At 37.7% G+C, this 25,864-nt stretch overlaps 1 protein-coding gene across 5 annotated transcripts in view; it reads left to right on the top strand.

Moving 5' to 3' along the window:
* The first annotated feature begins 645 nt into the window (after nt 1-645).
* Nucleotides 646-25,864, top strand: part of BRD1 (bromodomain containing 1) — a 58,921-nt gene continuing 33,702 nt past the window's right edge. For 2 of the 5 annotated variants that reach the window (XM_068189777.1, XM_068189776.1), the window contains exons 1-4: nt 650-1,068; nt 5,190-6,570; nt 18,042-18,198; nt 24,656-24,787. In XM_068189777.1, the coding sequence (XP_068045878.1) occupies nt 5,204-6,570; nt 18,042-18,198; nt 24,656-24,787 (1,656 nt within the window). In that variant the 5' untranslated portion in view covers nt 650-1,068; nt 5,190-5,203. Of the gene's footprint in view, nt 1,069-5,189; nt 6,571-18,041; nt 18,199-24,655; nt 24,788-25,864 lie in introns of all 5 variants that reach the window. The other 3 variants (XM_068189778.1, XM_068189775.1, XM_068189774.1) reach the window with 3 other exon arrangements.

Genomic DNA, 25,864 nt, shown 5'->3' with positions numbered 1-25,864 from the left:
AAAGAATCACACCTACTCCGACTTGCTTTTTCCTATATGCGTGCTCTGGATGATCAGCACAGGCAAGTGTTTGTGTTAGGCTGGGCCAGCTAAACCTTGTTTTCTAAGGATGTGGGTGCAGCTGCCTTGCAGAAATGTATTGCAGTAAAATCCTCCAGTTCTCGAATATGGCTGTAATGGCTGTCTAAAAATAATACCTAACAAAGGGTGTCCTTCTCAGGGGAAGCCAGAAATAACCTTCTTTTTCTCTGTCAAAATGTAAGGCTATTATTATCAGTTAATGTACAAGGAGCAGCTTGACCCAGAGACCACGTAAGAGCTGACTTTCAACGTAAGGAATCTTGAGCTTGGACTTCCCTCCCAGAGAGATAATAAATACCACTCGCTTCAACTTTTTACCCTCGGTTTTGTAACGAGCCGCGTCCCGCCTCCATCCGTTCCCTGGCCCCCGCGCTGGGCCGTTCGAACGTTGTACCAGGGACGCGCGACGGGCTCGGGCTCGGGCTCGGGCCCGGGCCCGGCCGGTCCGGGCGGGAGCGCGGCGGTCGCGGGGCCAGCGCGTTCCCGCCCCGAGCGCGGCCGGTGCCGGCCCCGGGCGCGGGGAACGGAGGCGCGCAAGGCCCCGCCCCGCGGCGGCGGGAGCGGCGGGGCTGGGCGGCGCCTGCCGCCCTCACGTCCCTTCCCTCGCTCGCTCGCTCCCTCCCTCCCCGCCCGCCTCTCCTCCTCCCCCCCGTCGGCGCAGCGCTGTGGTGAAGCCGCATTGTTTGTGCCGTGGGGGGAGGGGAGCTGCTCAGCCCCGGGAGCCGAGCGCCGAGCCCGCAGCCGGACGGCGACGCGCGCCGCGCCTCACGAATGCGCCGCGCCCGGCGGCAGCAGCAGCCCCGCACCCAGCGCCGGGTGACCGCCGCGGGCAGCGCGGCCCTCGTAGCGCCCGCTCGGCCGCCCGCGGCTGCCGGACGCGGGGCCAGGAGGCAGCACCGGCGGGGCCTCCGCCATTAACCCGGCCGAGCGTCGGCCGCAGCGGCGGAGCGGGAGGTCTGTCAGCCGCTCCTCGGCGGCTCCCACAGCGTGAGTACGGCCGGGTTGGGCGGCGGGGACCCGCGGGCGGGGGCTGCGGGGCCGGGAGCCGGCGGGTCTCGCCGCAGCGGGACGGGAGAGCGGCATGGGGGAGAGAGCAGGGCGGACTGGGCACGGCAGCCTGCGGGGGAGGGCAGCGGCGGCGGGCGGGGAGGCGAGGAGCGCGGCGGTCTGGGGGAGGGAGGGAGGGCGCCGCTGGAGCTGTTTTGTCAGCCGCCATATTTGTGGGCCGAGTATTTTCGCGGCGGGGAGGGAGTGACTGTTGGGAAGGGCTGGAGATGATGGGCCCGGGCAGGAACCATCCTGCCGGGGGCCGGGAGGGGGGAGCGCCGCGCCGGGCAGGAACCATCGGCGGGAGGGGAGGGAGCGCGCTGGAGGCTCCCTGGGCGTGGGCAGGAAGTGTTGGCGCGGCACCGGCGAGGGCGGGCCCGGGGGCGTGGGCGGCCGCGCGCGGGAGGCAGGATTCCGGGCTGGCTGCGGGACCTGGCGTCGGTGGGCTTTTTCCGCCGGGCCGCGAGAGAACGGCTCTGGTGGTCCCGCGTGTCTCGGCCGTGCCCGCGCACGTTCGCTGAGCTCCGTGAGCCCCCGCTCTGGGCCGTGCCCCGGGGAATCGCTCCTGCTGCGCGGCTGGAGCGGCGGGTGATGTCCGCTCAGTGTGCGTGTAAGCACTGTTTGCTTACCGTCCCTCATTGTCTAGGACTAAAGAGTATTCCTGTGTCTTTCTCTTTCTAATGGTCTACATGAAAGTGCCATTTAGAGTGGAATTCCCTAGTCCTTTGAGCAGGGATCCAGGGACTAAAGACAGCTTATTTGAAGAGGAGGAAGTTAACTAGGGCAGAGATTGTGATTTAGAAGTATGTGGTACTGTACTTTTCGTGTTGATTTTAGCTATCCTACACCTTGATAAATACCTTTTTTTTTTTTTTTTTTTTTTTTCCCTCATACCATGTATTTCCCAGAAACAGCTATTTCCATGTACTTCTGTTATGGGGAGGAAAAACGTCTGCTGGTGATTTCCTTCCCAAGTAGCTGATGCAATTCTAGAAGATGAGAGCTGTGGATAACTTTCCTGGTTTATATCCCGCAGTCTTTGAGGGCAGGACAGTGCTAACAGAAGTGCATTAAAATAATTTTGTGTGCGGTTAATGCAGTGTCTTTGTGGTCATCGAATGGAAACTTGTCTTAGTTTACGCTTCAAATTTACATCTTAGTCCTCATTCCTGCTGATCTACAGGATACTGGGAAGAGGGCTGGGAGTAGAAGGGAGAAATGCCAGCTGATAATTGCTCGGGAAAAGCAAACCAGTTGTGGATCATGAATTTGCTATGCAGAACTCTGGTCTTCATCCGGAGTATTTATAGAACATTTGCAAACAGAAGAATTTTGGAGAAACAAAACACTGCTTTGGCCTCTTGGGCATTTAAGTTATTCACGCTAAATTTGCATGAAATTCAGCCTGAGTACTGCCAGTTTCGATTCTGTGTGCATTACATTGTATTTGTAGGGTATCCAGTCTGTGTTTGAGACTGTAACTTCCTTCCTAAGTCAGCTGTATTTACTGTTGAGTGTTACGGTACACTTAGGTATTAGCTCAATAATTTTTTTATCAGTCTGGTTTGTACAGTTTGTTTGACTTTTGTAACAGCTGTCCTAAATCTTTAAGCAAGATTAAAGATCTTGTGTGTTTGAGTATTTTCTTCCTATTTTTAATTCCTGCCTGAAGCTGTACTCGAGAATCTTGGGAACAGAGGGGGGTGGAGAGCTTGGAAACATAGCATTAATGTGTTTTTCTGTGGTACTGGGCTAAGGTAGTATGGACAAGTTATACATGTTTTTGATTTCTGAAGGTCACATCTCATCCCTCCCTCTGTATATTCTCTGAAACAGTCTCTATCCTCAGGAGCCACTATGAACAGATGCACAACCAGCTAAAACGTAGGAAGGGACATTAAAAATACCAAAGCAGGCTTTTGCATCTGGACAGAATTGAAATGCAACTATACTAGGTAAACATGCTGTAAACCGTGTTTCTTGATTGACAAGTAAATTGAGTCCTTTCTGATCTGTAATAAGTTGCTGTGCATGGACACATCAGTGCGTTTTAGCTGAAGAATCCATCATTACTTGTTCACAATAACAGAAATCAGGGCCATTGTAATACGTTTGATTTACAAAATCTGTATTGAAACTGGGAACTAATTTTTAGTTTTGTTTAAATTACTGGTATGTTTTAGTGGTTGGACCTTCTTTGGCAGTATTAGTTGTTTAAACTGTTTTCTGCATTTAAGAAACTAGTATGATTGACTCCTGTGTTGTTTTACAGAATTTAATTATTAAATGCTTCTTCCAAAGTTGTTTGAAGAAACGGAACCTTTTGTGTTCTTCTGTGGTTTATAAAGAGCAGATCAAAGATCTGTCATGATTAATCACTGACTGTTGTCTGGCTATATGGTATAGAAACTAGTAATAAGGGTTAAGAATGAATTGTGTAAAAATCAGATTTATGGCAAGCACAATTCTCGCATTAATAATAAAACTAGCTTAGATTATGAAAACAGAGTCTGTGAGAGCAGACAGATCAGAGCCTTTCGGGAACTAGTCTTAGGGCCTAAGTGATCTAGTAGTCTTCCTGTGAAAGGAATTCCTTCAGTACTTTGAGGCCTTTAGAAATTGGCATCATAGACGTAAGCAAAAGGCAAGCAGCATGGAGTAATTCATGTAGTTGTTCAGTGCTTGCTGTTTTCTTCCTGAAATAGGTATACTGGTCTTTCACAGTAGTTGTGTTTTTTTTTCTCTATTTCTCTACTATTTTGGCAATACACGCTAACACTAGTGGTGTTATAGTGAGCAGCCCTGACTCAAAATGCGGAGCTGAAATGGTGAGGCCCTAATAATACTTTAGGCAGTGATTAAAGATCGAGGATTTTTATGTAGCTGAGGTTGAATGAATTTATTTATTAATGATTTATTGGGAAGAAGGAAGGAGTGGAATAGAATTTTAGACTTGACAATGTCAGTCAGGTTTATAATATTTTCAACCCTTATAGGAGAAAAACCCCACCCAGTGTGAAGATGTCAAAAGGCATGAGTGTGTATGGACACTTCTAACTTAGAAGTTTTGTGACCATCCTAGTCATGGGGCTTTGGAGTGGGGGGGAGGAAGCTATCTTTTTGTATGGTATGTGATCTTTTTGCAGTAGGTTGTAAATTTAAAAATTGTTTTAAAGAACTTGGGACTGGGTTTATAAATAGGAAGATTTTTATCTATCAGCAGTTGATTTGAGAACAGCTCCTGAAGAATCTGTTGAAGGAGAAGGCTGTGTGTACTTAAAAGCAGGAAACATGTTTTGGCGCTGAGTCAAATCTGCTTTACAGGTGAAATATTTACTAGTTGCAGTCCACACTGCACCATATTGGGCACTAAGAGTTCTGTCATGTTCTTGTCATGTTGTGAAGAATAATGGGCTCACTAAGGATTGAGGAAAGAAAAAAAAAGTATAGGGCTGTCAAACTGCCCACTTGCCAAATGTGGATGTATGTGTGATTTTCTAGCTTTTAAATATAGCTATAGTAGTTGAGTTGATAACATGAGTGTTTCAAATTGCACTGGAAAAAAATTCAGAGAAAACCCATTTTTCTTTCACAATTACATTAGTTCTTTTGAAGAGAGGTCTAGAGGACATAATCTGTAGCTGTTGCAAAAATTTTCAAACTGCTGGCACCCCTAAGGTGTTAAGTATTGTATTAAAGGTTTTCTTACAAGGTAACAAATGCTTTTTTTTTTTTAAATCTGTGATACTTCTGAAATGCTTTTGTTCTCATGCAGTGGTCTTGCCAACAGGGCTTCTAGAGGGTTTCTAGCAAGGATTTTGTATAGCTGTGTTTACTCAGAGAAGCTGTTATTTAGAAGATCTATTGATCTTCAGGTTAAACTTGTACAAAACTGAGCGGTCATGTTGAGTAAGAGTGACAGGTTTTTGGTTTGTTTAGTTTTGGTTAAATATATGCATAGAGGGCTGTAAAACTGAGGGTTTGTTCCCTTACTATACTAAAACTAATATTTTAATGTGATTATTTGGAGTTCATGGTATTAACTGTTGCTCTAATTTTAGGTAAACATTACCAAATGAGGAGGAAAGGAAGATGCCATCGAGTATCGGCAGCAAGGCATTCTTCTTCCCCATGCAGTATTAAGCACTCCCCGACACGAGAAACCTTGACATACGCTCAAGCTCAAAGGATGGTTGAAATAGAAATTGAAGGTCGACTGCATAGGATCAGTATCTTTGATCCTTTAGAAATTATATTAGAAGATGATCTTACTGCCCAGGAAATGAGTGAATGCAACAGCAATAAGGAAAATAGTGAAAGACCACCAGTTTGTCTAAGAAGCAAACGCCATAAAAATAATAAAGTGAAAAAGAAAAATGAAGCTCTTCCGAGCTCACATGGTATACCTGCTACAACAGCTCCTCTTCCAGAACCAAAAGTACGGATTGTTGAATACAGTCCCCCTTCAGCTCCTCGGAGACCTCCAATTTATTACAAATTCATTGAGAAATCAGCAGAAGAACTTGATAATGAAGTTGAGTATGACATGGATGAAGAAGATTATGCATGGTTAGAATTGATAAATGATAAGCGGAAAAGTGATGGAGTGTCAGTTGTTTCCCAAAATATGTTTGAATTCCTTATGGATAGGTTTGAAAAAGAGTCTTATTGTGAGAACCAAAAACAGGGTGATCATCAGTCTTTAATTGATGAAGATGCAGTGTGTTGTATATGCATGGATGGTGAATGTCAGAACAGCAATGTGATCCTGTTTTGTGATATGTGTAATTTAGCAGTACATCAGGAATGCTATGGGGTGCCATATATACCTGAGGGCCAGTGGCTCTGCAGACACTGTTTGCAGTCCCGCTCTCGGCCTGTAGACTGTGTGCTGTGCCCAAACAAGGGAGGTGCCTTTAAAAAGACAGATGATGATCGTTGGGGACACGTGGTGTGTGCTCTGTGGATTCCAGAAGTTGGGTTTGCCAATACGGTTTTTATTGAGCCAATTGATGGTGTCAGGAACATTCCCCCAGCCAGATGGAAGTTAACATGCTACCTCTGTAAACAGAAAGGTGTTGGTGCCTGCATCCAGTGCCACAAAGCAAACTGCTATACTGCATTCCATGTGACGTGTGCTCAAAAGGCTGGTCTATATATGAAAATGGAGCCTGTGAAAGAACTAACTGGCAGTGGAACAACGTTCTCTGTGAAAAAGACTGCCTATTGCGATGTACATACTCCACCAGGTTGCACACGGAGACCGCTCAATATTTATGGAGAAGCTGAAATCAAAAACGGTGTTTGTAGGAAGGAGGGATCAGTCAGAACTGCTAGGTCTACATCAAAAATCAGGAAAAAGACAAAAAAAGCCAAGAAAACAGTGGTTGAACCCTGTACAGTTATGCCAACAGTATCTGCTCCTTATATCCCCCCACAGAGGTAAGCAAACCATCAAAATGTGAGAAACCTTTATTTAATCTGTTTAATTTTCAAGCAGTGCTTTTAGATGCCACCTTGAAGTTTTTGTACATTTTTTACCTGCTTTCTTTAAAGGCCTTTTTCAAAGGACTACTCTTAATTATGTACATTGCGCTTCTGTGGAGTTGCATTATAAATGCAGTAACTTCCTCAGAGAAATTACTAAGTGATCAAGTGATCTGTCTTGTCCTCAGAACATTTGGTTTGAGTTTTTTAGTTTGGGTCAGACTAAGTTATGTTGTGTGTTCATTTGTCATTCACTGCACTTCTAAGAATTAACCGCTGAATTCGGAATAGTAGATGCAGTTGTTCTTCATATTAAGGAAAGCCAAGCTCAAAGTTAACTTCATTTGTAATTTTGGATTCTGAGCTTCTTTTTCTAATTTTAAGAGATCCAAAATAAAAATTACAATTGTGTATGTAAGTTTTGGATCTTGTTCATCTCACATAAATTAAGAATAAACTTGTAGAGTAACATCTGTGTAAGTTTTGCAAAAAGCCTTCAAGGAAGTGTTTTCCTTGTATAGCAGAATAACTTCTCCAGAGGTGTTTCTGAAATTTATGTTTGTATGTTTACAACGGCAATATATTTGTTTACCTCTTGATTTATATTCTTTTTAATTTAAGAGCAGTAGTTCGGAAAGTTTCTCAAACAAGCACCAGTTCTGTGTGCAAGCTCATTTCCTGTCCTGTGACCAGACTCTGAATGCACAGAAGTGAGGGCTTTTAATATAATATGATGCCTTTTAAATAGCTGACTCACAAGTCTCAGGTAGTGAGCAATTAAAGCTGGTTAAATTAATCTAAATAAAAACGTGTTTAGAGACTGCAGTTCTTTCCTGTAGTAAGTTTTGTTAATGTAAGAAGCCACTTAATGATTGACTTTGACAAACATCCTTCAGCTCCCATGTGACGTTTACAAGCATCAGATTGATTACTCTGTTCTGTGTTAGGATTGGCTTGGTAAAATTGTTTTTTTGTTTAGTGATGCACTGTAGAAAAACTTAAATTGACAGTAGGCAACTAATACTGCTATTTAAACAGGAACTACTGTCCATGGAAGGGGAAAGTTGGTGTAAAATAATTTGGCTTTGTCTTAATTAGGACAATCCCAATTGATAGTGTAGTGTGTTTTTTAGGGCGCTGTAAGAAAGAACATGAACTAAGAGTTGAAGATTAGAAAGTATGTTCTCAGTTGTGCCTCTGGCAGCTCATTCCATTGGCAATTTTTAAAAAAGCCAGACCCTAAAAAGATGCTAGCATCTGATGGCTTTTTTTTTTTGAATAGTCATTAGACGCCAGGAACAAAAATACAAAGACATTTTATTCTTTCTTTTTTTTTCCTGTTAATGATGGACTTGCATTTCAAGACTGCAGAGAAATTCTACTTTCTTCTATTTATGCATCTCTTCATATTTCTAGAAACAAGTACACTTCCTATATACTGTATGTCATAAGTGTAAAAAGTGCACAGTTTATAGGTATTTTAAAGTTGAGCTTTATTATAAATTGCCTGTGTTTGGCTGAGAGGGACCTTTGCTTAAGTGCTCTTTGTAATGTGAACGTGTTCTGCCCTAGAAAACTGATCCCTGAATTAAAAGTGAAACAAATGGGCGTATTAAAAGGTGTAGTGATTACACTGCAAACCCAAATCTCTAGTTTTAGAAATAAAGTTGTCAAGTTTTCTTTGGCTGTTCTTCAATTTTCTGTCTGTTTAGGAAACACTCTTGTGTTTCTGTAGGAATTAAGTACCTACCCATTAAGTACTAAAAAATTATTTGGATCATTTCACAGTAGTCTTCATTTATATTATTCTTTTTCTCTAATCTGTTTTTTAAATACTCTTTTTTTCCCTTGGAGCTGAAGCATGTTTTTTCAGAGGCCTTGAGGAAGAGCAAATAAGCTATTTAAGTTACTAGAGAATAAATATATACACTCAGTGTTTAAACATTAATGCTTTTTTATCTGAAGAATTTGATTTTAATATGTTTTCAACATCTCTGGAAATTGAGGTGCATGTGGAGATGCTTGGTTTAGATTGCTTTCTTAATACCTAGGCTGTATGCCTCCTCAGCATATTGCTGGCTCTTCAGAGTTGGTAGTTGGATGAGTGTACAAATATAAAGATCGTAGTGGAGGAAAGTACATGCTGGATGCAGCCCCTGAATACATCTAGTGAAGCTTGAGGAAAACCATCTTGCAGTTTATGTTCAGTTTAAGGAGAAGGATTTGTATCCTTTTCTGGGTAGTGAGAGTATATGAACAACTGAGCATTTTAGTAACACAGTTTTTAATAATTCTATTTTCCAAAACAATTCAGGATATTTTAAAAAGATTGGGTGTAAAACAGCATACTTCATAATTTCTCCACAATTTTTGTAGCTTATGAATTTCTGGATCAGCTTACCATAGGTTGGGTTTCTATGTTACTGCCTTGAATTACTTTGACCAGAATTTGTTACACAGATGTCATATTCTAAGCTTTTTGCAGTTAAATTATATAGATTGTGTCATTCTCTAGGTCATTTATAATCTAATTCTATGATCTCTCTGACTTTCACCTGTGAACTACTGATTTAGGGGGGCAGTTCTAAAGTTGCTAACCATTGATGATAGGAAGTAAATGCTTACCTCCCCTGCCTCCTTCTTTTTTCTCTTTTTTGTAATTTATTTTTAATGATGGGCCTATATCTGTCCTGTTGCCTAGGTATTTTGGAAAGTCTATACCTGAGTATCTACTTCCAAAGGTGCAGTAGTTCATCTTGGAGCCTTGAGATGGTTTCAGTTTCAGCGCTGTCAGTGCTGACTTGTAATAATGTATGGGACTACCAGGGAACTCTTATGCATGGAGGATATATGTCAGACCTGGCTATAGAGATGTGTTGTTTCTTTACTTGGAAATTCCATTCAGTTCTTATTGAAATACCAAACTCTTGAACGTGGTGGCTTAAACTGTACTGTTCATACTCTTCAGCTTTTTTTGTTTGCCTGTTTTTGGTGGGCTTTTTTGTTTGTTTGTTTTTTGGTTTTTTAAATTGTTTAAAGGTAGAAATGAGGATCATTTAAAAGTTGTGTTCCTGGGAAGTGCCAGAGCAGGTGTGCTGTGTAGGGAGGAGAGAGGGAAAGGGCACTCTAAAACTTTCCCAGTGTATGGGAGGGATAAGATGGTACCTGCTCCTCTTGGCAAATGGTAGTCAAAATGTAGCCTCCCACTGCCACCAGCTAGTTTGGCTGAAGAAAATGGCAAATTTGTTCTTGAAGTATAGTATATGCCACTAGGGTTGTGTAATGGTTACATTTTGCTTAGTAGAGAGATTTTCCCACCACCAAAAAAAAAAAAAAAAAAAAAAAAAAAAAAAATACTAGAAGGATTTTGTTTAGACTGCAGGTCCAGAATTTTCAAGTTAGGAAATCCTAACTTTTAGGGTTGTTTTGGCAATCTAAATCCAGCTGCTTCTCTCTGTCAGTTATCTTGCACTGATTGTGTTCAGTTTCTTGTGTGTTGTTTTTTTTTTTTTTTTTTTTTTTTATTTGCTTCTGCTCATCCTTGTCCCTTATAACTGTTACCTTATTCAGCAAGCAGGATGGGTATGTGAAGCAGAAGTGTTACAATGTTAACTGGGAAAACTACATGGTTTCTCTTATTTTGAGTGCTTGATTCTCTAGTACCAATAGCGTTGTTTTTGTGTAGCCTCTTGATCTTATGTGTCAAAGAGTCATTTAAAAAATGTTTGCTTGTTAGCCAGTGTCAATATTCACGTTATTTAACAATGCTGTGAAACTACAATATTGTAGCTATATACTTGGAGGGAAATAGAATGTGATATGAAATACTTAATCTTCAGTGTTTTAAAAGTATACACTGAGATACAGTGTAATCTGCTTTATTAAAATGCCATTCGTGCCAGTACTGCTCTATTAAATGGAAGCTGGCATTAAAAGTATATAAATATTTGCTTTCATCTTTAATTTCTCTTTCTGCAAACATGGCATGTTTGTTATGTCTGAAATTAAGAAAACATTTGAAATGCAATACTTGTATAGAAAGCAAAGAATAAGTAAAAAAGTCCCACTTCTATTAGAAGAAGGAACAGTGTATGTTGTTGCATGAAGTGTGTTGCATCATTAATGTTAAAAAAGAATTATAAGATTATTATGACAGTAAGGTAAGTAATAGCTGACAAATGAGAGCAAAAATTGCTGTGACTCTTACAAAAACATTTTCAGCTCTTCTGACAGATCAGCATTTATGTGCCCCACCTTAACTGATTTCTTGATGTTGATCTTTGGTTTTATTAGGTGCCTGGTAGTAAGCTGGATTCATGTTACTGCATCTCAAGGCAAAACCAGTATTTTCTTTTGGTTTATAATTTACCCGGTTTAGCTATCCTGAGCTGTCTTACCAAGTAATTAAATGTAGCCTTGTTATCTTAACACAGGAATATTGATTATCTCTGAAAGGAAGTATGGACCAGAAAAATAAATAACAAATAAACAGAAAGTGTTGAAATGCAGTATAAGGGGAAAGGAACATTAACAAAGCCTTCAAGACACTGTTAGTCTGCATTCACAGATAATGAATGCTTCTTATCCATACATGTAACTAGTAGATTTCTTATGGAGATTTTTAAAATGTTTTTTAGGGTACTCTGGTTTTTTTTTTTTAATACATTTAGAAAGTTTTCAAGATGGGGCGAAAGAACAAGAAATGTGGCTTAAAATTCAGCATAAAAAAGCTATTGGAAAATACTGCTGGGCCAGCATTGCAAAGAACTTGGAAGCTGAATAAATCCAGACCAATATCTGTTAGCTCTTTATCCTTGAATATACATGTATGTATTATTTACAGAATGAATTTACAGTGTGAAAATGCTTATTTTAATTGCAGGGGAGCATGATGTAGGTATGCCTTGTGACTGTACCTAATACTTGGATCATAGAATCACCTGAGGGGAATGCCAGAAGTCTTCGACTGCTGATGTTTCTTGTCTTGTCACATTTCTGTTACATGTAGAAACTACTACTGATGTCATCCTGATTGCTTTGCTTAAATAAAAAATTAATTTTCCCTAAATTAAAAAAGCTACTGTGGTGTCCACTAGTTTTGCCTCAGCAGTATTTAAAAAAAGTAAAGGTAACTTTACAGCATTATTTTGAAGCTAGTTCATCTTGACACTAGTAGGCTTATTAAATGAGGATTAATTAATGTGTTCAAAAAAGTGTAACTTATTTAGTAAATTGTAAAAGTAGATTTTGAGTAAAAATAATACTTTTTTTAAATTTTATTTTACGTGTAAGGCCAAGAAGCTTAAAACAAATTAATGTGTTACCTCTGTAAGGCATATCATTAATATTCTGTGTGCTTTCTAAGGGGTTTGGTCCACAATTATTATATATGTGATAATGCAGTTAAGAAGACCAAGATTTATGTGATTTTGTTTTTCAGAACTTCTGAGTTTCACCAGTTATGTGAACTTCCATTCAATTTTTTTTTTGTGGCAAATAGAGGATGTTGTGATTTGTACCATAGCAAAACATCTGAAGAATGCATTGTCTGAAGAACTGTCTCCTGGCAGTTTTTTTTATTCAATGATCAAGTTACAGAGTGCACAAAAAAATAGAAGATAAATATTGAGCTTTCTTCTTATTACAGATCAAAATGTGATTTTTGATTAATACATCTGATGTGAATTTAGCCTTTTGATACTAGATTTCAAAATCATGTTGTGGTCATTATATATGTATAGAAACTGGCAGAGGTAAATCTGTGCATATGACTTTTCTGAGAAGAGATTTTTCCAGTGTGACAGGGTGGAGAGTTTTCATTGTTTGAGTTGGGTTTGGTTTTGTTTTTTTATTTTATTTATTGTTTTGATGTTTTTTCCTTATCCAAAGTTTTGGAATATCACAAACTCTAGTTGTTAGAATAGGAAGAAGATAACTGAATTAACTGAAATAACAATGTTTTCTTACCTCTTCAGTTCACTGTTCTACTTTTCCTGTCCAAGCAAAATTTTACAAGCTGCTTGCTTAAATAGAAAAATAGGGGGTTCACAGTCATGTATGCAAGACAAAGTGCTTCTTACATGTGCATTCAAAATTAAATACTATTTAAATACCAGTAAATGTTGAATAAAGAATAGGAACCTTGAGAGACTTTCTGGCTTCAGAATATGTATCAGTAGGTTAATATATATATTAAATACTAAATATAACCTTTCCTAGGTTAAAATTCTAATTAAACATATTAGACTTTCAACATAGGAGAGGCAAATTCAGTAGCTCGACTTCTAAAACATAACAGTCCAAAAGGAATAAAACGTGCAAAGTAGTTCTAATTAAGAAAGTGTGTTTTTGTTGCATGTGGATTCTCTAGACTTGTGTTACAGAGCTTTAAATGAAATATTTTTCAGTCTTTCCTGCTAGATGCACTCTGTTAGGCATCTAGCTTACTTCTGCTTGGTATTAAAGGAATGTTATCCTTTTTCAAAAGGAAATTAAGACATGCAGATGGATTCTGATTTTTACATAGTTATTCATTTGCCGATGTTGTCTTTCAAGTTGGTCAGTACAGTTTGAGGGTTTTTTTAAGTTAATAAGTCATATAGTAAGTTTTATCTTTTATTGAGGAATAGGATAACAAAGCTGTGTTTTTTCACTGTTTAAAATGAAAGTGTATTGAAAGATGAGTTTTATAAACACTTTGATAAACAGCTGCTGCCAAAGTGTCCATGAGAAGAGTAGAGAGAGTTTCATCTGTCCAGTGGGCATTCTGATCTTTAGAAACTGAAGTTTTTTGATATGAGGCTAGGAGGAATAGTTGGTAAGGCTCCAGAATTAATTCCAATTCCCAAATAAATTCTTCCATAGCATTTTATTCTAGTTTTGTGCTAATTGTCTTCCAGCGAGTGTCATCGGAATTACTATAATTATCTGTAGAGAAGTCTTGTGTCTTTCCTGCTTCCTACAAGTCTCAGTATATTTTGTGGAACTTTGCTGAACAAGGCTTGAAAATTCAAGTGTTCTGGAAACTAAATTTTGTTGCAACTTGTTCAATAATGTTTTTTTACATTTTGTTCTGACAAGTTTTAAAACATCTGCAATCTTTGTGTGGGAAAATAAGGGTGTTTTATTTGCTCTGTAAGGTGGAACATAATTTGATTGTTAATGGGTATTAGCACAGGTCAAGAGAAAATGGTATGTTAGTGATACTGAATGAAATTTTACAGGATTTAATACAGTTTTCCTGTGTTACGTGTACTTTTAGTTGTGCTGTGCTGGATAAAGGACAATGCAAAATAACAAACTGATAAAACTGGAGACTCAGGACTGGCATGGTAATTAAAATACTAGGGTTCATTCATGTTCAAGAAACACTTAGTTTTAATGAATATTTGATCTTCCTTTGGGTGTTTGATTAATGCAGATTTTCATATTGAGTTCCTTGTGCTTGAGTTACTATAGTAATGTTGTCAAAAATCACATACTTACTCAAGAAAATGTTCTCTCCAGTTAATATTTCAAAAACTTAAGAATCTTGAGGTATTGTAATACTAAAATAATACCTGTGGAATTAAAAAGCATGTATGGTCTGCGTAGGGGTTAGTAAAGATTGATAAAAAAGTGTGGCTGATTATCTCTCATTGGATTTCTGAGGTTAAATTGCCACACCTAAAATTTGTTACCTAAAATACGGGTTTCACTTTTCCCTGTAACCAGTTGCCACAGTTGCCACAGTGATATGTAACTGAAACTGGGAAAGGAAGTCATGAGTCAAAGAAGGCAGCTGTGAGATTTGCTAATATGTTAAAAGCACATCTCTTACATTGACAAAATTTATTTTATGCATTTCTGTAAAAGGTGAACAAAGGACTGAGTAACACACTCAGCTCTCTGAATGCATTGACCAGTGCATTAAATGTGTCATCCTTTACAGGGTAGATTATCCATCAAATGTCTCCATATGAGGAGACTGTAGGTGCTATTTCAAAGGATAGGCTCAAAAGGGACTTTGCATGTTTAAAAGACAAACAGGGAAGTGTATGATATCCCCATCTGTAGTGCACATCAGTGTTTCACAAGGATGGGGCTGGGGAAACGAAGTAGTTCTGGCTCACTCCGTTGGCTGTGGCACAATTAAAACAGTTCTGAAAAATGTTTTTGTCATCTGTGTAGTTTTGGCATGTAGCTCAAAAAAAAAAAAAAAAAAAAAAAAAAAACAAAAACAAGAATCAGTATGACTGCTAGTGCTAAAACATTAAAAGGCTGCAGTGGTCATCAGCTTGAAACCTAATGCTTCTTTTGTGAGACCAGCTAGATAGCAGCAGTCACTGAATATCATTGGAACACAGTCACCTTTTTAAGAATTTTCAAATTCCTCTATCAATATACTTTGTTTTAAGTAACTGGTAAGTTGAGGGAAAATGAAGGGGTTTTTTTTCTCCCAGTAGTTGATATGCTTGACTTGCCTTTAGAAAATAATACAGAAAGCTGTTCTTTTTTGATGTGCTTATACTGGAAAAAGTTCTAGTGTGGACAGATACCTTAGCAAAAACATGCCTTCGCTGAGGTGTTTTCTGTAGTTCTGGGAGGTGCCCCAAGTTCTCTAAGCCTTGCCTCTGCATTGGGGATTTATCAGTGTGCTGTAGCAATTAATCCTGTCATATCCAAGTCAGATCCTGAATTGCAAAATGATGACATTTTTAAACAGCTTTCCCTTACCTAGCCCAAATACATGCTTTTTTTTTTTTTTTTAAGTTATTCAGGGTTTTTTTATTACATCTTTGTTGGCGGAAAAAAAAAAAAAGGAAGTATAATGTATGGAAAATTCATTGAGGTGGTGGGAGCTTCAAAATCAGTACCCAGTCTGTGCATCTTACAGGGTTCTACAGCAATGTTGTCTCATTTCCCCAAAATAGTTGTATTGCCTATCAAAATTTAAGGTGCTTGGGACAGTAAAAGTCTGCCTGGAATGATCAGATGAAGCAAAAGGATGGTTGAAGAGCTGTGATATAGGTAGTGGGTAGTTAGTCTAACAGCAGATGTAAGATCCTCCTAGCACTAAATTCATAGTGTAGAGGCTCTGTAGATACCTGCCATGTGAAAAGTTTTAGACAAGTATTTTGGCAAGTGTATAGGTGCTACCCATGTGTGTTGTTTAAATGAAATACTTAGTTTAATTTGGAGGGGAAGGCATAGACGAGTAGTTTCCAACTACTTTTAAAGTAGTCTTTGCGCTCCAAATTACCTTCTGTCTATTTATATTTTGAAAGTTGGAGAGTGCCTTCTGTGAACATCTTTCTTAAGCTTCTTTTAACACTCTACTATTATAATTATATATGAATAGAATGGTTTGTTATGTGAATTGGCAAATGTACTTAAAGCTGTAGTTAAAGATGTTTGCTTAGTCTTGCCACATCTGATGGGCATGAAGCCAAGGCACCTTTCTTCATGTTATGATTCTCTGATCTTTCCAAATAGTTGTGTATTTGGCTGTGCTTTTTTTGACTTGGTTCAGTAGCTTTTACCGTTTCTAAGAGATTTGTGAAAGCAATTATTTGACTTTGATTGCATTCTATAATTAATTGTAATTATGTTGTTTAAAGTTTAGTAGGGTCACATCTGTTCTGTGTTGAGTAATTCTTTGTGGAGCCTGTGTCTGCCTTCCCGTGAAAGATGTACAAGACAGTCTGAAGTCCATCTGCAGACCTAAGCTTTAAATTAAGCTAGAATTTTTCAAGAATGCCTAACTAGCTTAGTTATTAATTTAAAAAACAATGTCATTGAGAAACCAAAGGATACAATGGCACTGTATTTTAAAGAAAATCTGGGTTTGCTCTGCCTTTACCTGGTGATTACTGAAAACTTTAGCTATAGTTAGTAGCACTGAATAGACCAATTGCACCTTATCTTCTACACAGTCCAAAAAACCCCAGGGACAGATGACCTTTGAACTCAAAGTCCACTTACTTGTATGTTAGTCTGAAAGATACTTAATTTTCTCAGATATTCTTAAAAACTATTTTACCCAAGGCTTACTTGTAACTTTACATTTTGTTAGGTGTTTTGATTAGTTAGCTTTTATCAGTTACCTGCAAAACTGCTTTCTTCCTAATGCAAAAAGGGGAAAAGTAGAAAAACATTAGTATGTATATGCAATCGTGATTTTTGTTTAAATGTCTCATGGTACTGTTCTACAAATCAGACACTTCTTGAGTTAATATTTGCTTGGTTTAGTATTAAATTTTGGAGAATATGTGATAAATCCTCTACTATCAATTGCAGAGTTTTGCTGTGGGTAGTAGTAATATTCTGAGTGAAGAATTAACAGATTTCTTTTTTCATTGTTGCTATTCTTTCTGTAACTGTTTGACTTCCAGCTCACCCCTGCCCCCAGACGAAGGAACCATCTCTTGCAATACACAGTGTTGGTGGCTTGGGGCATCTTGCCCCAAGGGCTGCCATCTGTTACAAAACTAGCATTACAATACAAAGAGAAAATATTTTCATTCTATAAGTATTAGCCTTTTCTGACTTCTGTTTTGCTGTAATTTCAAGGTATTGTAGGCACAAACAACTGAAAATTTGTTTCAGATAAGCTTTCTTTTTGATATGTTTTCAGAAGACAGTGTTGATTTTGAGACTTGGTCATCTATCTAACATGTCATTATTTGAAAATGCAGTATTGTTGTGTCTGATGTTCATAAAGCACTCTCCTTGAGTATTTATGAAAAAAGTATATGCATAGAGGATTTACATTTGTTAAAAAGCAACTTCGGAGAAAATAACTGATTTTGATCAAAACATTTTGTTAACTGTTTACATCATCCTCATGTTTTCTCTGTTTGGTTATTTTCTTGTATGTGTGGGGTAAAATAATAATTGTTCCTGTGTTTTATATTTTTTTGTTTGGTTTATTTGTCAGACATTTAATATTAATAGAGTAATACAAGGCTTTCATTGCGTGTTTTTATGGGAGGGGTTTGAAGATGTATTGTCTGTAAAATAAACTACTAATCTTTCTGTAGATGGCAACAAATGATCTGATGATTTTCATAGTGATTTGGAGCTTTTTATCTGATTTCATTTTCAATAGGAAAATCATTTTGTGCAAAATGCACATAAAGCTTTATTCTCAGCCCTAATCTGGGATTGCTCTTCTAATAATGTTTACAAAAAAAATTATTCCCTTTAGATTTATAAAGTGTCTTAATGTATTTGGTAGAACCTGCAGTGTCAAGCAGATGTATTTGGTTGTAATTTTCTGCTCAGAAATACTTGTACTGCAAGGGATCTTACTTGAAAGTTAGTAACATAGTGATACTTCTGGTTTTACAGTGTACGTTCATATATATGTGATGTTTAACTTCCATAGATAAATTTGTTTTATGCTTTGCTGTGAAAAATACAATATCAGTTTTTCCATATTTTAGATTAAATAAGATTATGAATCAGGTGGCCATTCAGCGAAAGAAGCATTTTGTTGAACGAGTGCACAGTTACTGGTTGCTTAAAAGACTGTCTAGGAATGGTGTTCCACTCTTGAGAAGGCTGCAATCCAGTTTACAATCACAACGAAACACACAACAGGTATGTGACATATTTTTTATTTATAAAAAGAAATTGGAAATTTTCTATTTTATTGAGTTAAAAATAAACTAGGAAGACTAGCACAAAGTAAAAACTTTTTTTCACTCAGGACTGAATAAATTATTTACCCTATTCTGAAGTGGTATTACCTATTTTGGCAGTTGGGAACTAGCTAATACTTTTTAATATGTGAGATGTAAAAAAAAAATTGTGCAGCTTTTTCTTCTGTTTTGCTTAAATGTTTCACAAAAATACTATAATCAAAAATATCATAATGCCATTATTCTTTGATAAGTGTTGTAATTTTTTGGAACTCATTCTTCAATTACTGTCAGATAAAAAATAAAAGTTATTTTAAATTAATCAAAAGATGCAAAGCAGATATCTTATTTGACACTTGAAAAAAAAAAGTGGATTTTCATAGGGATTAAAATTCTGGGTTTTACAGGATTTAAACAGCTAGGGTTAGACAGGGTTAGACAGCTAGTTTACAGTTTTCAAATTCAGATCTGTATTGCCCGCCTTGTTTGTTAATAACGAAATGGAAGTTGTTGATGAAGTTCAAAGACCTGTTTCAGCTTCTGGTTTTGCTCTTGACACAGTTAAGTGGGATTGCAGACAAGCATGAGTTTAGTTGTACACTCCTAAGTTGAGTTTTGAAAAACATGAATAAGTTGCTGAATAAGTTGCTGCAAAACATCAAAACAGCAACTCCAGGTGGTCTGTTTTGGTTTCAAGTTACTGGACAGCTTCCAAAATAATTAAAACTTCTGAATTGTGTGGATCCATGCATGTAGACTTTGAAATGCAGTGAAGCATCATGATGTGGAAATTTTTACTGCATCCGACTTACCTTTTTTTAATGGAATGGAATGTGTAGGTGGGTGTGTTCTTTCCATTCTCCTAGCACTTGACCTCCTATAAAACAGCTACTAAGACATATGAATTTATTTTATAATAATTTACTTGTATTAAATTGAATTCTTTCTCCCTCTGAAGTGGAACTGTTATTTCTGTTACAATTGTATTTCTGTTTGATTAAGCCATTGATTGATGTAGTCATAAAAAATACCGTGATCAATACTGCTTCCTAATTATTTGATCTGTCATGTTTGTATGTGTTTATTTTTTTTAGCTTTTCTTGTGGAAAAACTAATTAATAATTTCCAGAATAACTGAGATTGGAAAGGACCTCTGGAGGTCATCTGATACAACCCCACTGCTCAAGCAGGGCCACATAGAGCAGGTTGTCCAGCACCAAGTCCAGTTGGCTTTTGAGTTATCTCCAAGCATGGAAACTCCATAACCTCTCTAGGCAGCTCTGCCAGTGCTTGGTCACCCTTAGAGTTAAGAAAAAACACAGGAGTCTTCTGATGTCTGTTCTCACTTTGTGCCCATTGCCTCTTGTATTGTCACTGGGCACCCCTGAATGGAGCCTGGCTCCATCTTCTTGCCTCCTCCCTTCAGGTATTTGTGTATTGGTGAGATTTCTGCCCCTGAGCCTTTTCTCCTCCAGGCTAAACAGTTCAAGCTCTCTCAGCCTTTCCTCATAGCTGAGATTCTCAAATTCCATTTACATGAACTCCTTTTAGATGAACTTTGAATATAAATCAACCACTTGTTTATCTTGTTTTCATTGTTTCTGTATTACTCTATTTTGAAGTTTGATTAATCTTTTACTTCTGCATGAGAGGTTCTGAAGAGTGTACCTAATTAGTGTTACTTTATAATAGTTGAAATTAATTTATTCAGGCAATAAACTTCTTTTTAAATGAACTTAAGTCCTTACAAAATCCTAAAGATAAGCACAGAAGTGTGGTGCTATTGTGGCGGTATAGAACTAGACCATTGTTAGTGTACGAAAAATTAATACAAGCCAGTTTTCTTCTGGGATGGCATGTTAAGGGTGCAACATTTCTATATATTTAAATAATGGCTATCACAATAAAGCTATTATTGTAATTGATGTTCAACTAAAATAGGTCTTTGATATGAGCATTTTAAAATTCAATTGCCTGTTTACACTTCAGTACAAACAGTTCTTTATTTTCTTTCTTAATTTGGGATCAATTCTTAAATAAGGAAATAAAATATTCTAAATAAATTGGAAGCTATTTATATTGGTCTCTTGAAAAGTTTGTTCTTTTGAAAAGTAAAATCTAGTTTCAAGGTGAGCTGAGTGTTAAATGAGTCTGTTGATGAAAAATGTGTAGTTAGAGCTTTCCAGTGAGTAGCAAGTGTCCTGTGTATGACATTGTGTCTTTTCCAGAGCACTTTCAATACCTATTTATTAAAGCAGTCATAACTGCAAGGCAATTAATGTGTTTTGTTACTCCCAAGTATAAACCAATTAGTAATCAAGACAATAAACAGCAATGGCATAGCTGTTGTGAGACCACCTAGAAAATTTTTAGATAGGCATGATTATTTTGTTCATTTCAGTCCAGATGGAAAAATTCTTTTTATTTTATGTGAGGGGTCAGAATATCAACAAATCTACATAGATTTTTCAGCTAACCAAATATAAACAGGGATGTAGTAAAATTCAGGGTTTTTAAAAATTGTTATTTAAACAGAAAAGAAATGTTATAATGATGAACCAAAACCTGAAAATGGTTTCAGGTTGCGTGGTGGAAAGTAGTTTTGATCCCTCTCTGGTTACTAGAACAAATTTGGCAAAGGGAGAGGTCTTCATGATCTAGACTTACTTCCTAATAAATGTGTTTCAGAGTTTGGTTATGGTATGGTTTTGAATATCTGAGAGTTCTAAACCATGCCAAAAGACCTAGTCTGCCTCACCATTTGCAGGAACAAGGAACTCTGTAAGAGAATAGTTTATACTCTCACTTCTCTCTCCACATAGAGAAATTAAGGAAAGGTATTGGAATACTCTGATAGATTTGCATCCTCATTATATTAGTTTTTTTCCCTGAACTTCAAGAACGCTTGAATGAAAATGAGGCATGAAATGTAAGTGTACAAGCTTTCTGCTGCTGTAGTGATGTTAGTTTAAAGCCAGTGTTAGAAGAAATAAAAGAGAAGGTGCTGATGACTTAAGGTCACACCTGCACCGAAGATTTCATTAAGAACGCAAGTTGCAACCACTAAATGATTTTGTCTGATTGCCATACAAGTCCAGCAGAGCATGGTAATAAAACTAACTGTGTTGCTCAAGGCCCAGTTTCATCACTGTCATTCTATTTTTGTTTGTATCATATTAAGTTACAATCTCTCTAAGGAGTGAGGCTGTTCTCACACATTTACATCCAGCATAAGGAGGGACATGGTGTTACACTGACAGTATTCCTGCTGGTATGGAGACACTGATAGTATACTAATGGTGATACGAGTTCTCAGCTCCTGCATGTTCTTTGTGTAGACTTAAAAATGTTTTCCTCTTCCCTCAGTATTAACAAATAGGTAATATTCTAGGTAATAATTAATGCTTATTCTAGGTCATACTTAATACTAGGTAATATTTCTAGGTAATATGTTCATAATAAAAAAAAAGTTCAGCAAGAACTAATTCTGTTGGAAAATCATAGGCTCACAGAATGGTTTGAAGGGTCCTTAAAGAGCATCTAGTTCCCACTCTGCTGCCATGAGCACAGGGATAGCTTCCACTAGACCAGGTTACTCAATGCCCCACCCCACCTGACCTTGAACACTGTTGGGGTTGGGTCATTAACAGCTTCTCTGGGCAACCTATTCCAACATCTCATCACCTTCACAGTCAAGAATTTCTTCCTAATATCTAATCTAAATTTCCCATCTTTCAGTTTTAACTCATTGCTCCTTGTCCTATCAGTACAGTTCCTGATGAAGAGCCCATCTTCAAATGAGAATTTCTTTATAAACTTTTCTTGTGCCATCAGCCAAATGAAACTTGGTGACTGTCAGGACAGTTGTAGAAAGAAGGAAGAAGAACTTCCCTACCAGAAAGCTTAAAGAAATTTTCTATGTCAGAAAGCTAAAACATTTGAAAGAACTCTTTGTATCTTAAGTTTTTATGGTTGTTTGAAATCACTGCATTATGCTCTCTTCAACTTGTGTGGACCTTTTAATCTAATTAATGTATATGTTGTATGTCAAATAATAAATATGTTAGGGCAAAGGAGAGTTATCTTAACTATTAAGCTGTAAACTGTCTGCCAACATTACTTCACATAGAAGTGTCAAAAAATTGGAGGCTTTCTGTTAATCTCCAAGCCAGAGTGCCATTCAGAAAGGTAGTGTATGTGTGCAGATAAAAAAAGGCAGGCAAGGTGCTTTTGATATTTTGGGTCACATCTGCAGATTGACAAGTATGTGCCTATTATATGGAATGAAATTGGTAAAACAACTGATTCAAGTGAAAGAATTGATTCAAGTGAAAGATTTTTATTTTATTTGAGTGCAACTGCACCTTGAGGTTCAGCCAATAACTTAAGTGAGTAATAAACTACCCTAAGGCCTGCTGTAGCATTATTTTTTCTTGCTGTATTTAAGTTTCCTGACCCACCCTAGAAGTGGGTATGCTTTGAATCTGTTTTCTAGAGGAGCCCCTTCGGTAGTTCTCTCCTAAATTTGCCCTGAACCAGGACATTGACTTAGCTTTCATCAGGCTCGGTTCCCCAGTTTCTTAAATTATGTGGTTAAACAGGGCAAAAGGGCAGGCTATGAGTGTTGCAATCAAAGGGAGGACAAACCTTCTACTTCTGGCAGTTTAATTTTGGTTCTGACAAAGAGTAGAACTGAAAAAATTGTACAGCTAAGAGTTGGGTTGCATTTCCATGCATGAGGTTTATACTCAGAGATGAAGGGGTTTAGGAGAGTAGCAGTTAGTGGCAGTGTAGACTTCCTATTTCAGTGAGCCTCCTCAGAATTTTAAGGAATTGAAAATTATTAAAAATACTAAAATTCTTATCAATTAGAATTTACTTAGAAATATTCTGACCCCAGCAGTTAAATTATCTTGTAATTATCTTTTAAAGATTTAACTCTTTAAAAAATAAGTTGCAACTCTCATTTGTAATAGTCATTGGGAAAGGGAACTAGAAGTTTCTAGCTCCAATTTTTTTGTTGTTTTTCTTTTTGTTGTTTTTTCTTTAATGAAAAGAGGAACAAACTGTTATTTCTAGATTGATATATTCTAGTGCAGAAATAGTTGATATTTTAAGTATCTTCAACTTCAGTGAAGTCAGAGATTTGAATAAAACTAAGCTTTACCTTTACAAAGTACATGAAGCAATAAAATACAATGCAGATGATAGAATTATATCACTAAAAAAGCTATTAGTTAATGTTTTTAAGCTTCCAGTTTTTGTAATTCTATTTTTAGAGCCAGCTATCTGATAAATTGCACAAGCTTCCTTTAGAGGACCTATGGTACTTCTAAATTATTCTTCTCTTAAGGAATTTATGGCTTTCAGTGTAATAATTTGTAATGTTGTTTGTTGTTCATCTCCTTAGCCACTTTCCTTTATTTCTCTGTCTTCTATATATAAAAGCTGATGGAATTTACTGGTTTTGTTTTAGGTTTTAGAACACCCTCCAAGATGACTTAACAAGTGTATATTGTATTTTGCTAGTTATGGGCAAGCATACAAAGTTTTGGATATCTCTCAGAGATGCTTTTTATAAAATACTCATTTTTCAAATGTAATAATTTTCCAAAGCAGATTTTTCTTTTGTGTAATTCATACTAATATCAGGAATTCAGTTTCTTTATGGCCTCATTTCTGGTGAATTACCAATACCATTTGAATCCTGTAAGTAGTATTCTAGTATCCTCCCTTTTTCTTATGAAAAATAGTAAAGGCAAACAGACACTCTAGGTTTTGTATGTACAAATCAATCTAAATACTGCAAGTGTTTAAACATTACTTACTCTGAAAAATGTATAAATTAAATTCTTTCATGCATTTTCCAAAAGGGTGTATTGCTGCATTATTCACCCACAATACCATTTGAAGTTACTATATTATCTAATAAACAGCTTTTCATTTCCTGTCCTCACAAGCCATAATTATTTTGTTTTGTTATAAATGTGTCCTAGTTCTGCTGGGTGTGAGGGAGGTGGACTGTGTTGACCGCATGAGTAATTTGTTTCTGCCAGGCTGGAGCTTCTGAAGAAACTGGATTGGATTTTGATGCAAAAGTCCTGTATTGTATTTTGCAGCTTGTTGTATTTCTCAGTTGCTGTTTGCTGTGTTGCTTCTTCTGATGTCAATAGCCGTTGCCAAAGGATTGCTTTCTAGTTTAGGTTTTATTTTCAATTAGACCCTTGAGTAACTCTGGAAGATAACCTGACCACAGGTTTTCTGTTGTTGCAGTGTGAAGCTCATGAACAAGTGCCATAACTATAAGACAGTAATTTCTCCTTTCATGTGCATATGTTTTGTAGTCGTATAGAACTATCTTATAAAAAGAGGCATGCATTTTTCTTTTAATGAAAATGTTTTGATTCTTTTCTTAGAGAGAAGATGATGAAGAAATGCAAGCCTTAAAAGAAAAATTGAAGTACTGGCAAAGGCTGCGCCATGATCTTGAAAGAGCACGTTTATTGATAGAACTTATACGTAAGCGTGAAAAATTAAAAAGAGAACAGGTAAATGTAGCGCCTTTTAATTTGGTGAAGCTTTTCTGAAGGAAAGATAATTTAAGTATTCTCACAGTTTTTTCAGTAGAAGGACAGCTGTATTTTAATCCTCACATAGGGTCAAATAACATGTGCATGCTGTGCACTCAAACTATTTAAAATACATAAAATTTTCATAGAATCATAGAATGCCTTGGGTTGAAAGGAACATTTAAGAATTGTATAGTCCAACCCCTCTTCAATAAACAGGAACATCTTCAACTAGACCAAATTGTTCAAAAAAGCCCTGTCCAATCTAACCTTTAATTTTTCCAGGAATAAGGCATCTACCACCTCTCTGGGCAACCTGTTGTTCCAGTGCTTCACCCTCATTGTAAAAAATTTCTTCCTTATATGTAGTCTGAATCTACCCTCTTTTGTTTAAAACTGTTAGGCCTTGTCCTGTCACTACAGGCCCTACTAATCAGTTTGTCCCCATCTTACTTATAAACCTCCTTTAAGAACTGAGAGGCTGCAATGAAGTCTCTTCTCCAGAATAAGCAACCCTATTTCTCTCAGCCTTTCTTCAGAAGAGAGCTCCAGTCTGATCGTATTAGTGGCCCTCCTCTGGACTCACTCCAACAGCTTTGTGCCTTATGATGGGGGCTGCAGGGCCGGATGCAGCAGTCCAGCTGGGGCCAAATGAGGGCAGAGTAGAGGGACAGCATCACCTCCCTTAACCTGCTGGCCACACTTCTTTCTATACAGCCCTGGATACAGTTGACTTTCTGGGCTGCAAGCACACTCTGCTGGCTCATGTTGAGGTTTTCATCCACCAGTACAACATCTCAAGTTTTTGACAGGGCTGGAGCTGTTCATCCCTCAGCTGGTACTGATACCTGGGGTTGCCACAACCCGGGTGCAGGACAACCTGGAATTTGACTTTGTTGAACCCCATGAGATTCCCATGGGGCCCACTTCGTGAGTTTGTGTGTGTCTGGATGGGATCCTGTTCTTCAGGTGTGTCAACTGCACAATTCATCTTGGTGTCATCTGCAGATTTGTTGAGGGTGCACTTGATCCTTAGGTCTTATTTCATTGATGAAA

The sequence above is a fragment of the Anomalospiza imberbis genome, chromosome 5 (genome assembly GCF_031753505.1).
Source record: "Anomalospiza imberbis isolate Cuckoo-Finch-1a 21T00152 chromosome 5, ASM3175350v1, whole genome shotgun sequence".
In the NCBI taxonomy this organism is placed as follows: Eukaryota; Metazoa; Chordata; class Aves; order Passeriformes; family Viduidae; genus Anomalospiza; species Anomalospiza imberbis.
This window is presented reverse-complemented; position numbering and strand designations above follow the sequence as displayed.